Below are 14,546 nucleotides of genomic sequence, written 5' to 3'. Positions count from 1 at the left end.
CCCGAAAGGTTCAGGAAAAAGAAATTCGCTTCCGGGATCGAGTCTATATAAAGTTGGCTTCTTTCTATTTCATGAACTCCTCTCCAAAGTGTTTATACTAATCTAGCTGACTTGATGGCCGATGCTATAAGTTAGCTGATGCAAGGCTCTTGCACTGCTGGTGATTTAAATCGTGTTAGGGTTTAAAGCACATAGGAGTGCATGACGCTCCGGTGGTGGTATGGCCCTTTTTTGTAGGACCCCGTGTCCATGTCTCCCTTGATGTCGCAAAAGAACCCGTGAAAGTGCGAAGAGAGTTGGACAAATCGACAAGAAGTGCTCTAGGCGTAATATGGCGACAAATGTGTATTTCCTTCTTTTATTTTAACTTCCAGTTTGTTAATAAGATTAATTTGTATAATAAGATATATTTTATTTACAGTCTTGTACAATAAAATGTCAATAAACTAAAAGAAAGAATCGTTCTATGTGGCGTGAGTGAATCGTTGCTTATGGCTGGAGGGTAGACCTCCATCCTTTGCGACCGGCATGTGTGCAGCCATCGCCACTGTATATGTGGCCTGATGAGGCGCTATTCTGCTATTAAATGCAGAGAATTTTTTTCCTTCCAAAAATGTGTAGTATTTTAAGCTAGCGCCGTCATTCACATGTGAACGTTATTCCTCTTGTTGGTGCGTTGGTTAAAGCTAAGTTGACACACTGTAGTGACATTATATCTCATATATGGTAACATCTTCCACCCCATCCCCACCTTCACCCACTCCATCTCCACCCTCACCCCACTCCATGTATGCCATTGTGCCGGTCAATGGGCGTACATTCTAATGAAGTAAAAAATGAAAAGCTACCATCACTGCCATCACGTTTACTGAACCTTAATATTATTTGTCGAAATTCGTTAGATATTTGGAATGGCATGTTATTCCTAGCCACCTTTGATTCAAACTGAAAAAAATAAAACAATTTATAACGTAAGTAGTTGATGATAGGGACTAGGTGATTTCCTTTAACATAATGTTATATTTATAGACGTCGAAGACTGACTTTCGCTACAAGTAAACCAGAACAAACACTGAACATTTACGTGGAAATTGCTTACGGCAGCACCGTTCATTCTAATATTGGGTATCAAACTATACTGTTTTGACCTTTGATTGGCTAGAGTTCCAACTTAACCCAAACGGACTGTGAAGGTTCACAATATGTCAATGACTGAGGTGTGTACTTATTTAGATTTATTCCAAGTTTGAAGTAGGAAGTTGGACGGAAATTTTGAACAAAAATAAAGAATTTTTGTGTGCTTCTCTGACAATACAACTGCATGCTTCAAGTTCACTTTGGGTACAAAACCTTTCAACTTCAAATGCTTGTCCCGAAAACAGTCAGGGATTGCTTGCAAACTGCGCAATTTGTTCCTCCTTTCATCTGCTGAACGTTAACTTTCCTTTGAACTATACTTATAACTTTCCTTTCAAGTCAATGTTTAATTTGATCGTTCCAGATATGCTAAAACAGGAGAATCAAACTTCTGTGCAATTATCTTTAAAATTATGCTGAAAATGCTTCCTGTTATCTTTATGAAGCATAAACCGTCTACATTTAATAGAAAGAAGTCGAATTACAAGAGATTGTTATAGTTAAATAAATATTTCAGGAGTATCACACATCTCTGAACAGAAACAAAAAAACAATTAACAAAAGAAAATTACATGTTTTGGAAGTAATCAACCGCGATGATATAACAAGTTATGTTTATGTAGGTATAAGTTGCCAAGAATATTAAGTTTTGGCAAACGTATCTTTTCCTTCAATGAACGACCATTATAGATAATATGTGGTGATGGAGTTTCAGTTTAGTCTTCCCTGAACTTGTGACGTTATCTGCTATTAGCAATTTTCCCAAATTGAATGAATGGATGAAGTTCGAACCACTTAGCATACTCCTGCTTCCTGTAGATTATTACTTCTTTACTAGTCTTCTCCTGTGTGCATTCGCTAAGCTCCTAATTGGCTAAATTAAAACTCTCAATTAAAAAGATCAAAGTACTAATCTGAGTGAAGAAACGAAACCAAGATTAAAAGGCTTGGTGATCAGGTATTAAAGGTATTACAGGACAGCACGAGACTGAGGTGATTATTTACATTTTCTAAAACTAAAATTTGTGGAATTTTACCACTTTTTTCAACGACTTTGCCAAAAATGTAACAACCATTTTGCACCGAAAATCGCGAGGAGAATCAAAAGATTTCAGGTACTATTGATTAACAATGATCGACGATTGCTCAGATTGTGTTCAATTCAGAGTAGCAATGGTGCAATGTTTCGTTACGTCTTCTCCCTGCAAAGGCAACCACTTTTGTTAAATACCACTTTATGTTTCCTTAGTTTCCTTAGTAACAGAAAGAAGGTAACGTCTGCTACGCGGGGTAGCGCTATCTACGTCTTTGGCTTCTGCCTAAGAGCTTGTAATAATGATTTCTCGTAAATCACTAGGGAGTCACTCGAAAGTTGAAGTAGAGTTGCGCATTCCGTTCCAATAACTCCAAGTCGCTATCCATAGGTTCGTTACCAGTATTGTCTTCCAAGTGAAGAAAACTTAAAATTCAAACTCATAGACAATTTGTGCTTTTACTTTTGTAATGTGCAAAATCTTTATTGCATTTGTGAAAAAAAATTCAACATTAGTTAATTGTATTATTACAAGACGGTACAGTATATTTTCTTGTAACAAACAAAAACAAAACACGAATAGTCTACACCTACATGATTATCGTCCCAATAAATATTCAACCGTCAGTAGCAGGTGAGATGATTTAACGCAAGTACCATGGCATAACGCAGGTAACCTGCATGCAGGGAATAGAGTCGTTACTTCCTGAAGTGATTCATATTACCCAGACGAAAACAGAAATTGCCTTTCAGTTGTTGGGGAACTCAAATCAGCACTGCCCATGCCAGTCGTTGCTCTGACGGCAAATACGTATTGCACATTCGGCAAAATCCTATCGTCACGTTTTCTGAGTCTTATTTTGTCGTCCTCAACGTGCTCGGCGATAACTGGAACCATATTCCTTCTACTCCGTCTGAATCTGGTTACCGTATAATGATAACTGTTTATAGGGCCATTGCGTTTAGAACACTCAGGTTTATCCCATTTGAAAACCAAATCGCCATTTCTTTTCTGTTCCGGCAAGAGATTTGTTGGTTCACCAGTTGGTCCTTGAAACAAAATAAAGGAATGAAAGTAATATTACACTGATCAACTTTGGAATGCACTTTTCAACATGCTAGGAATTCCCTGAATCATGCAAGAAACCTCGGCTGCAAACCTCGGGTGACACGATCTTTAACCTTTAATTTAAATGCCGTCCTTTATATAACCAAAGTACCACCGAATTGGAACTGTAACATACTTGTAGTACAGGGCATATTAGGGGTCAATTCAATGACGATTTATTTTTCTTCTTTTGAGCTAGCTGTTTTACCTAATTTTGGCATGTTTCGTACTTTATTCCAAGCCACATACCTGATGAAAAGTGCAAAATCTTTGCAGAGATTATCACAAGTTGTAGATCGTCGGTTCTGACTATTTTAGGGGGTAAAATTTTTTGGTGATATCACTATATTCTCAACACCTTTTCGTTTCAGTATTAGGGAGGGCAGGCACTTACTAGCCTGCCGGTTCACCGGCTCGGAATGGCGTGCCGCTCAGATTAAAGCCCCAGCGGCGCCACCAGGTTGACATTTGTAGAAGATATCGAATTCTTCGAAAGAAGCTAGTTTCTTCTGGGGCGCCAAATGCGTTTTAAGGCCACAGCAACGCCGGTTGGATCAATCAGCCGGCAGAAATTTATGCCCAGTTCTCCCCTGGGGGAAGCTATAACAGGTTGGAAATTCATTCTTAGTTTTGACCATTGATATCTATTGCTTTATGATAACTTTTTAGCCAAAGTCGAACAATGTTAAAATTTTGTAAATAGCCTGCACAGGGGGGTCCCTAGAAAAAAAATCGTCAAATTGTGTATTCTGACGGATATTAGATTATAAATTAGGTTGATATAAGTAACCCTAAACGTAAAGTTTTGCTAATAAATACATTGTGTAATGTTGATAAAAGAGGGGGAAGGATATATCCGTAGTAGCGGTCCAGTTCTTTTCCCGGCGGAATGCAAAAGTCACCCGGCTGAACTATTCTCCCATACTGACAATCGGAGGTGGGGCATGCTACCCCCTCTTTTTGGGCACGCTACTGAAGTATATCGACTGTACTTACCCGTGGTATCGGTTTGTATCGACATTGACATTTGAATTTTGCCCGCTGTCGTGTGCAGGCTTAAAGTAAGGTTGTACAGAGAGTTCGCCGTCAAACGAAGAACTGTTTTTGTCCTTACTTCACCATCCTCCACATCAATTACCCTTGGTGTAGCATCCACTGTTGGTGGCACTCCGCCGCATTCAAGGACATCCAAGAGTTGTAGAGAGAGACTTTGACTTAGAACCCTGCACGAGTCCGTGACTCCCTCCACCGACCACATCACGGAAGCTCTTGCAGCACCCGCACGTATTGATGAAGATGTGTAATTGAGGTCAGTGATAACCAAACCTGACGAAAGTATATTATAGACACAGATATTACCTTTAACTTTTTTCACGCTTCTGTTTATCATTAAAACTTTTTGCGGTGACAACTTTCTTCAATTTCCTTGTCATGTTCCTATTTGCTTTGGGAGAGAGAAAGTGACAGATTGACGAGGAAGACTAATTTCAATATTCAATAACAGATACCGAAATATCTGAAAGGATTGTCGTTGTTAATTTCTCAAACATAAATTATGTCCTCCTGTTCTTCTTTCAATTTACCTCTCCTCTTCTGTTTACATGATAAAGTTGTCCTGTGTTTCCCGAAATCTTAAATACACAACGTTACCTTCACAAGCCGTGGTGACTATTTGTGGGACACTTGCATCTGTGTAATCGCCATTCCTGTCTCTGAGACGGATTGCTACCTCGTATGCTGTACCGTCGGTTAGGTCAGTTAACCGAGCAGAGAGACTCTCTGTTTCTTCTCTCTTCCATGTTATATGACCCTCCTCATGGTACTCGATCATGTAACCAGTCACTGGACCAGTTCCCCTGTCCAATATCGGGTCCCAAGCTAGCCATGTGACTGTTATTTCAGACGAGGTCTTATCTTGAAATTCCAACGGTTCGGGGTTTGCGAATGACGGTGGCTCTAATACGTGGAAGAGGAGTAATCTTCATTAACAAACAATGGAACAATTCTCCTTGTGGTAGCTAATGGATGACCTTATTCAGAATTTCATTCATGAAATGTGAAAGAAAATTGAGAAGCAAGAAAAGACTGCAAAAATAGTGTTTCAGGAAATTTAGCTTGATACTAATAGATGCAGAATCTCTGAAATGCTCATTTAGGGTAAGATTGATGAATACAACAGCCCTACGTGAAGGCCTTAAATGTTATACCATTGTCTTGTAAATGCCAATAACTAAGTCAAATCATGCTCCTCTTCCCCCTTCATATACACAAAAGAGATTCATTGAATGGCGTCCAGCATCTCGTATTGACAAATTTATGAAGCATTACATACATGTTTATCTAAGGCCATACATGTTTTTCCGATTGAGTTTATCTTCTGTGTTGTATCTGAGGAACTGACCACATGGTCTGTGCGATGAACGTCAAATGTTTAAAGGTGCATTTCTCAAAAAACTAAACGTGGTATAGAAAAACAAACTGGACTGATAGTAGTGATATACTTGAACAGTTTATACAAAGTATCAAAATAATATGTTAAGTAAACGTCGTCCTTTGAGCCTGCTTTGTAGCTGTAGGAAGACATATCATTTCTAGCAACGTAGTTGTAAAAGAAAGAAATATGTACTATCTTTGAAATAAAATCTTATTAAGTTTAGCTATTATGATTGATTTTTTAACATTCAGACATATAATATTTCTCAAAAGTATAATTCATCTATATAAAGTGCATTGTTATAAGTATACGTTTCTTTTGGAATGACGTATGGGCTAATGAAGGGATAGCGGGGTCGAATACAAAGGGTTTTAGCTTTCAATATGTCGCCCACTTGCTTCCATGGAAGCCCGACATACGGCTCCTGTCAAATAATTATTAATGAAAAACAAAGTTAAAAGAAAATACCTGCAACATCAGTATTGACCGTCTGTGTGGTACTTTGCTCTGTATATTTTTCCTGTTTATATTTCAGCTTGATCGCTACCTCGTATGTCGTATCTTCGGTTAGGTCGGTTAACCGAACAGAGAGACTCTCTGTTTCTTTGCTCTTCCATGTTCTATGACCCTCTTCACGGTACATGATCATGTAACCAGTCACTGGACCAATCCCGGGGTCCAATGTCGGGTCCCATGCTAGCCATGTGACTGTTATTCCAGATGAAGTCACATCTTGAAATTCCAACGGTTCGGGGTTTGCGAATGACGGTGGCGCTAATAAGTGAAAGAGGAGTAATTGTCATTTAAAATATAATGGTACAATTCTCCTTGTGGTAGCCAATGGATGACAACATTCATAATTTCATTCACGATATGTGAAAGAAAATCGAGAAGCAAGAAAAGACTGCAAATATAGTGTTTCAAGAAATTGAGCTATATACTAATATATGCGGAATCTCTGAAATGCTCCTTTAGGATAAAATTGATAACGACAACGGCCCTCCGTGAAGGCCTAAATGTTAATCCATTGTTTTGAAAATTCCAATACCTGTAAGTCGAATCATGCTCTTCTTCCCCCTTAATATACACAACAGAGATTCATTGAATGGTGTTCAACATCTCGTGTTGACAAATTTATGAAGCTTTAAAAACATGTTATCTAAGGCATGTCTTTCCGATTGAGTTTATCTTCTGTTTTGACTAAACACATGGTCTGTGCGATGAGCCTTAGATGTTTAAAGCGGCATTTCTCAAAAAATGAAAGAGATACGTCCTATCTTCGGAAATAAAATGTTAGTAAGTTAAACTATTATCATTGATGTTTTAACATACACCGATATAATATTTCCCCAATATATAATTTCATCGACATTAAGTGCATAGTTATTAGTATACGTTTCTTTTGGAATGACGTATAGGCTAATGAAGGGGTAGCGGGGTCGAATATAAATAGTTTTAGCTTTATTTACCTTTGTGACACCTTAGTACCGGTAAACACATAATGATTATATAAAACTATTTCTCTTTGTTGTCAACCCATTAAACGACTATCTACTAGGGCCAGTTGCCTAAAGAGTTGCATACCTGATGTCCTGCATGTTTGTTCATTACTTGGAGTCCCTTCTCCAAAGGGATGGTCTCTGATAACACTGATCCGAAATTTGTAGTTAACATTTTCTTTCAAACCGGTGAAATGATGAGAGAGTTGTCTTCCTTTTGGTATTTCGGTGAATTCTTCTTCCCCTGGTCCTTTTATTTGTATCCTATACTCAACAATTGGACCGTGACCATGATCGACCGTCTCGTCCCAAGCTGGCCACGTCACGGTTACACCTGTTGACGTGACGTCAGAAAACTCGAGTGGCTCCGACTGGTCATAAGACGGTGGCGCTGAAGAAAATACATGAACAAGCGATCGATTCAGTCTTGTTTCGCTTATTAGAATTTTGTTTGATACTAGACATTGTTTATTTCATGCAAGTTTTTTGAAGGGATATTGCCTTAACAAACAATGTACAACGTAGAACCGCTAGGTAAAAACGTACTGCTTGTCTTCTTCGGCAAGATGATGCGTACATTATAAGAGCTAAAGAAGACAAATTGAACCTCTGTTCATTTTGCAATTGATGGTATCGTGATCTTTAATGTTGCCAGAGTGATTCGTGACACAATCTAATAAACACATTACAGAACATAAGTTTACAACCACCGGAATATTCCGGCTAGTGGCAGTAAATTAAGGTGCGTAGAATTACATACGTATTTGCCGTCAACAAATAGCAAAATTATTAATTCATTGTCAAGAGTGTCACTAATTCCTTTCGACTTAATAATCAAAATAAAATGAGGATACAGCATATCAGACTTTCTCATTCTTAGCTATGCACAAGGGCGGGGTACTGACACGGGTCAATCTGGCAGTGCCGAAAGTCCAGAGCAATGGGCGACCTACTACTATCCATAGTTACCTATAGGAATCCGATGTTTGGTACACGCACTTATGCATGTACTAGGTTTGTGGGCAATATTGTGGGCAAAATAATCCCTTAAGATTTAGAAGTAGTGCGTAAAATATGTCATCAATTATAACCTTACAATAATACATGATATATTAAAATCAAACCTACCATCTATCAGTGATATGTGTTTTGTAATCGCTAGCCCATAAGCACTTTTACGTTAAGTCGTAGGGATGGGAAGGGGGTTTAATGAACTTGAAGGTTATTGTGATGCGTAAATTTCCTTACTTTGGTAACAAGGTAAGCTAGAATCTAGACAAAATGCTTCGTCAGTTGTTTCCGATGGACAAACGTGTTGCGATCTTTCTCCACCACATGGTGCTTCCTCTGGCATCCAGATACGACCGATGCCACGGTGCCCAAACTTGGAGCGATACTTTCCTCCTTTGAAGAACGATGTCGGCATTTGGAAGACGAAGACTCTTTGATTAGCCCAAGGAGGAGGACTGCCCTGATGGAGGTCTCCTTCACCAACTAAGGCGAGTCGCCCTCCATAAAATGAATTCTGCATTGCACATGCTATAAAAGAGGTAGAAAGAGGGAAACACATTTATCACGACAACCTCATCGTTCGTAACCACTAAACATCATACTAAAGTGGGCAATAATTCCAGATATTTGTGTCGTTGGAAAATGATTTGAATATGAAGTCTCACAATCTGTATTTGATATGTGCGTTGCGACTCTTTGACGTCGGAGTAACACCTTGAACACCTTACAGTCTTGAACACCTTGCAGCCTTGCAGACTTGCAGAAAGTATCCCATCTCGGATCTTGACCTTTTACCCCCTCCCCTCGCATGGGTGAGGAAATATGTAACGTCCAATGATTGCAAATCAACTTGTGATCATCTAAAAGTCATACACATCACAAGTTGTTACTATTTTTACAACTCACTCGTGTTACGATACCATATAATGCCGTACGATTATTTACTCCCGAATATCTATAATATAGCATTCATCCAAAACTGTATTATGAAATTACTAGTCTAAAGAAATACAATTAAAAACTCTTTAGTTAAGAACAAATTTATAAAATTTAACACTAATAACGGAGAAAGGAGACAAAATCAGCAAAGAACGTTGTAAATGGTTGGAGAATATAAGGGACGGTATACTAACCTGGAGAATATTCTCACCAAAGTCAGGACTATTTTGTAAGAGCAACTTTTATTATAATTTACTCAAGGAAAAGAATATTACACGTTCACAGTTATATCTCCGTTAAACAAATTGCAAAAATAATTCATAGTTCCGCTTCACATGATTCATGTTTATGTAGGATAATGTTACTAATATCTGTTTAGACAAAATCGAAAATGAAACTTAAAACCTGTTGCGAAATTTAACGTCATATGTAGTAATAGTAACATTTTAGGCCTACCTACGCAGGCGTTTTAAGCCGTTATCATGCTCTTCGTTTCGAAAACATCTACATCTTGTGGTGAGGGTATGCTAAGTAGAAATATGACTGTGGAGTCGAACGGGTTGCAAAGTGTTCTGGATCACACATAACTTTGGCTGTGATTCAGAAGTTTGTTATATTTTTCTGCGGAAATATACACATCTTGTGCTAAGGCTACGCTAGATAGAACAAATAGAGACTAGAGTATGCAAATTGTTCTGAAATACACATATGTCTAGTACCAGCGGGTAGTACAAACACCACTATCTGAATATTGAGCAACATCAGATCGACGTTTAGCCTAAATAGATCGTGTTCTGCATTTGGATGTTGCAAATCGTCAGAAATGTGGCATCGATAATTTTAATGACCGATTTGAAGTTTCAATTTTGACTAGCGGCTGCAAAACAGGTCCATTGTTATCAGTGTCGTACGGAGGCTATAAAGGCCTGTGTTGTTACATGCATAGGTCTTACGGCTATGGCTGTACCTTAGTCTGCATGTATATTGTTTTGGAAGCGATATATAATGAAACTTAATGCAAGAAATTATCGTCAACCCCCAGTTTATTTATTAAAATTGATTTTCTGTTGGCAACTAGCCTCAGACGTGGCACTAGCCAAGGGCGTTCCCAATGGTACCCTCATCCATTACGTTAGTATATGCAGGCTGGCTAGTATACTTATCATTGACCCTTTCATTGCAAGGGACTAGATAACATGTACTTAATATAAATCTACGTTATGTTCATGACAAAATCTACCTTGATATCCAGGCTTCTGAGCCTATCGTAGCACTGGCCTATACGGTCGGTAAGTAAGATTTAAGTGGCTACGAAAGAGAACAGTTCCAATTCGATTTTAAATCTTGTTGTATTTCAAGGATATACTGACCAAATGTGTTCCAAGTACGATAATGATTAAGTTACCGCAAGCGTTCTAATGCGACATGAGACCGTCTCAACTTATTCCTACCTCATTACATTGTTTATGATTACGCAGAGCTTCACCACACTCCATACAAACCCTCACTTTAGTACGGTAGCCTAGTTTCTCCCGTCAGTACCCTACCTCACTATAAAATACTCTGGGCATATAGGTTAAACACTGCTAATGGCCTATACATAAGGCAACTTCAATTAATGAAAGAGAAACAAGTCTGGGCAGATTTTGTAGATTCGCGATTTTTATACATTTGAGAGAAACTTTGAATGTTACTGTTAACTAAGGGAATTAATGAATAATTAATATTTTTTTAAAAGCGAGTACATTGATATGATTTAGAATTGAATTCACACCATGCTCGAGTCGCATAATGAAACTTTTATGACATCTGATATCTGGAAGTCGGTAGGTTCAACTCATTGCCGAAGCGATGCCCAGAGCGATGCAAATGTTGAATGGATCAATGGTAGGATAATGCAGATTGCTTAGTGGCACTCTGTCTAGAATGTCCGTTTGAAGGAATTGTGTGAATCTGTAAAATTTCCAAAACTAGCTTGGTAATATTGCCAGAAAAACTCAATTCCATTTTAGTCTACTCAACTTATTCTCAAATCTCTGTGTAGTAAGTAAATAAACTACGACAGTATTCTTTCGAAGTATAGTATTGTATTTTAGGATATATCACTTACCTGAAAATGAACTATAATATGCACATTTGGTGTAAATTGAAGTCGTTTTTCTCTTAAGGGGGGGGGGGGGGTGCAGATTATATACCGTATCTAATACCAAAGTCGAATTTGTAATACGGTAATGAACAGAATTCTGCCTTTTTGTTTTTGGTAAAGCGAACGCGCTTCTAGTTTTTCCCCTTCATATCACCTTCTAGTATGCCTTTCAATGCTATTCAGGCTAAAGGCTATACAATGTGTCATTTTCCTTTCTTTATTACTAGCGAAACGGCTATAGTATATTTGAATTCAACCTACGTACTAGTGCAGTAACTTGATTTACATGATGATGGAATTGAATAGAAAATGAATGAAGTCAAATTATATCATATCATTAATTTATGGTAAAGGTGCCGTCAAAATTGTTAAGATATCTCCTTTTTTTTTGTGCAAATATAGCTAATATATTAAACAAGTTGCAACAAAATCCATATTCCAAATTGAATCTTATAGGTGAGAAATTAAAAATTATTTGAAAGATGACAGTATGATTATTCATCAAATGTCATCAAATTTAAACATTCACAGCAAAATGGTCACTTCAAAACTGATCACAACATATATTTAATCAGAAAATCAGAATGCCATCATATCAACATATTGGAGCATAACAAAGTTTGCCAAAATATATATGTTGGACCAATTGCGGTCTCTTTAAAGGAGAGCGATTTGTGGGACTAACAGCTTTTATATATTAGAGGTTAATAACTCTTCCATAACTGAATATGAACATTTAAATGGTTGAAACCGAATATGGTTCTTAAATTGACAAGTTGGTTATTCAATATTACGTTGATATGATAGCCTGGTTAGAATGAGGCCAACGCTTTTAGATGGTGTTTTTTTATATTATTATTGGTGAATTTTAAATTAAACTGTAAGTACTTTTTGATAATGAAACCTTTTAATTTAACATATTTGAAGTATAAGAGATCTTGTGCGAGAACATAAGTAAGGCAACGAGGACGGAAGAATTCCCGTTGGTATAATTATATAACTATCTCTTTTGATATCAGGCCTTATGATTCACCTCTGGTTATTTATATATATATATATATATATATATATATATATATATATATATATATATATATATATATATATATATATATATATATATATATATATATATATATTGGTACGAATCTGGAGTTTCAAAATCGTTGCTGTTTTTAAATGTATCTTTACATACATAAAATCCTGAAGAAAATTAAACACTAACGTGTGATGCTATTTCAAACGTCTTTTTAGAAATACAATCATATCTTCATCACTTATAAGCTGATATAGTCTGTGTTCAACAACGGTGCTTTTTCGCAACATAATTTCAATGAGATTTGAAATGTTCTAACAATTTGCTTTCTTCAGCTTTAGACTTCATGTAAATATATTGTTGTAGCTATGTTATACTGCTCCTTTTTGCAACTACTCGTGTTTTATCTCTGTGCGGATGCGCGCGCGTGTGTGTTTCCATATTTCTCTTTCCGTGTCAACCTGTTTCCACTTCAAACACTGTCGTTTTCAATCTTCTTTGAATGTTTTACTTTCTTTTAGTCTGGACAGTATCACCAGTTCCATTTATAGATTTGCAATCAACCATTGTGCAAACGTCATATGAGAAAGGCAAGTTAAGATATGTAGAAGAAAGCTATTAGCAACTTCCCCACACGCTAATAGTTTCTTTAAACAGCGTTTTGTGTTTGATGTCATATTTCCGAAAATTTGACAAAAGAATGTTACTAAAATAACTTTTCAATAAATCACACGAGTAGTTAATTTTTCCACATAACATTAATGGTCAAGAATTGAATATAATCTGAAAGTGTCACAAGTTGTGGAACTTCTTTAATATATCTGAAGTGGAATTATCTTGTGAGAGGTGATGAAAGTAATTTTTTGTGGGATTCGATTATCCAAATTTTAATGATACTTTTATGGGGAAAGTCTCAAACATACACATTGAGCGCGAAAACAAACTGTTTCAATGACACTTTTGTTTTAGAAAATTCACCCCAAGATAGATCCTGTGCAAGAAAAGAAAAACGCCTTAGAGCATGCATTCTCCCAGTCCCCAGTGTATATATTTATATGTGATTTACCAACATTATAACACAGTAAGTTACCAATCAGACAAACAAGCTTTGCTTAATGTATGAATAACTATCTGATTTATGATATTTAACTTACCTCCGTTGTTTGAAAGCAAGCAGCAATTTGTCAGGAGACAAAATGACGACAGAAGAAGAACTTGTATCAGAAGATATCCTTCCATTGTAGAGCACGTCTGGATTGTTCTGTGAAGGTTTCTCTTTCGAAAGTGAATGAGGGTCAAAAAACGCAAAGGGCCTTTACATTTAACTTGACCCTAACGACTTTGCTGAAATGTATTCTTAAAATAGTCAAGCTTCGTATGGTACGTGACGTGTATATATGTTTATTTATTCAAGGCCAAAAAAAAAGGCGAAAAAGGCGAACGAAAAAAAAAGGGAAAAAAACAAAATAAAACGAAACGAAAGTGAAAGTGAAAGACTGCAAAATTTCAGATATGAAGTTGCCTATCAAAGAAAAAGGAAGACCATCTGTTTGTTAATATCTAATTTCGTTATCATATTTACCTTAAAACAATAAAAAATATATACACGTATATGAAAAATGGACAAACTGGTGCTTAAGTCTGTTCAATTTGGTAAGCAAACATAAAATATTTCAGAAATCTTGTTAACCTGTCCCTTTTTGTTTCTTCTTCTAGGTCTTCTTCTTCTTCCTCTTCTTCTTCTTTTTCTTCTCCTTCTCAGGGAAAGGATGATATAATTTCCCGCTCATTTAACTAACAGTGTTTTTACTTAGGGAAACGTATACAACGAATATGATATTGGTATTGGGCATATGTGTACTTTTAACCTGTAATATATTTGTATGTATGTATGTGTGTGTGTATGTATGTATGTATATTAGATCCTCCTGCAAGCAGGAACTCGCGAAGAAGCCTCATTGGCTTATCAAAGCCGCAAGCTGACCGAAGTCGTCTCTTACATTCATATTTAACGTCCATGATTATGAATTGTTAATTGTCAACAACTCTGTAACTTGACGACATACATTGATCTTGAAGTGACTCGAACCGGGGACCTTATGATTGAAAGGCACCGGCGTTAACCGCTGAGCTAACACTCCAGTTAACCAAAGGGATTAAAAAACACGTGATATTAGTTATCATTGTTGCTGGTAAAAGTCTG

The 14,546-nt window shown here is 37.0% G+C and overlaps 2 protein-coding genes across 2 annotated transcripts in view; both read right to left on the bottom strand.

The window, feature by feature from the left end:
* Window positions 1-14,546, bottom strand: part of LOC139978641 (neuronal acetylcholine receptor subunit alpha-6-like) — a 166,957-nt gene that overhangs the window by 65,557 nt on the left and 86,854 nt on the right. The window lies entirely within an intron of this gene.
* On the bottom strand, window positions 2,621-13,663 carry LOC139978630 (contactin-2-like). The gene is made up of 7 exons (XM_071989003.1): window positions 13,498-13,663; window positions 8,460-8,750; window positions 7,297-7,602; window positions 6,181-6,486; window positions 4,929-5,234; window positions 4,275-4,604; window positions 2,621-3,220 (listed from the first exon to the last, which is right to left on the bottom strand). Exons 1-7 carry the CDS (start codon window positions 13,580-13,582, stop codon window positions 2,892-2,894), a joined length of 1,953 nt encoding a protein of 650 aa, XP_071845104.1. The 5' UTR covers window positions 13,583-13,663; the 3' UTR covers window positions 2,621-2,891.

This window comes from Apostichopus japonicus, chromosome 13 (genome assembly GCF_037975245.1).
Source record: "Apostichopus japonicus isolate 1M-3 chromosome 13, ASM3797524v1, whole genome shotgun sequence".
Taxonomy (NCBI): domain Eukaryota; kingdom Metazoa; phylum Echinodermata; class Holothuroidea; order Aspidochirotida; family Stichopodidae; genus Apostichopus; species Apostichopus japonicus.
The sequence above is the reverse complement of the archived record's forward strand: the minus strand, read 5'-3'. Positions and strand labels throughout refer to the sequence as shown.

Coding starts and splice junctions, on each gene's coding strand:
- LOC139978630 (XM_071989003.1), bottom strand. CDS start 13,582: ATGGAAGGATATCTTCTGATACAAGTTCTTCTTCTGTCGTCATTTTGT. Junction 6,487..7,296: donor ACAAACATGCAGGACATCAG/GTATGCAACTCT, acceptor TTCACTTATTAG/CGCCACCGTCATTCGCAAAC. Junction 4,605..4,928: donor AGTCACCACGGCTTGTGAAG/GTAACGTTGTGT, acceptor TACTTTCGTCAG/GTTTGGTTATCACTGACCTC.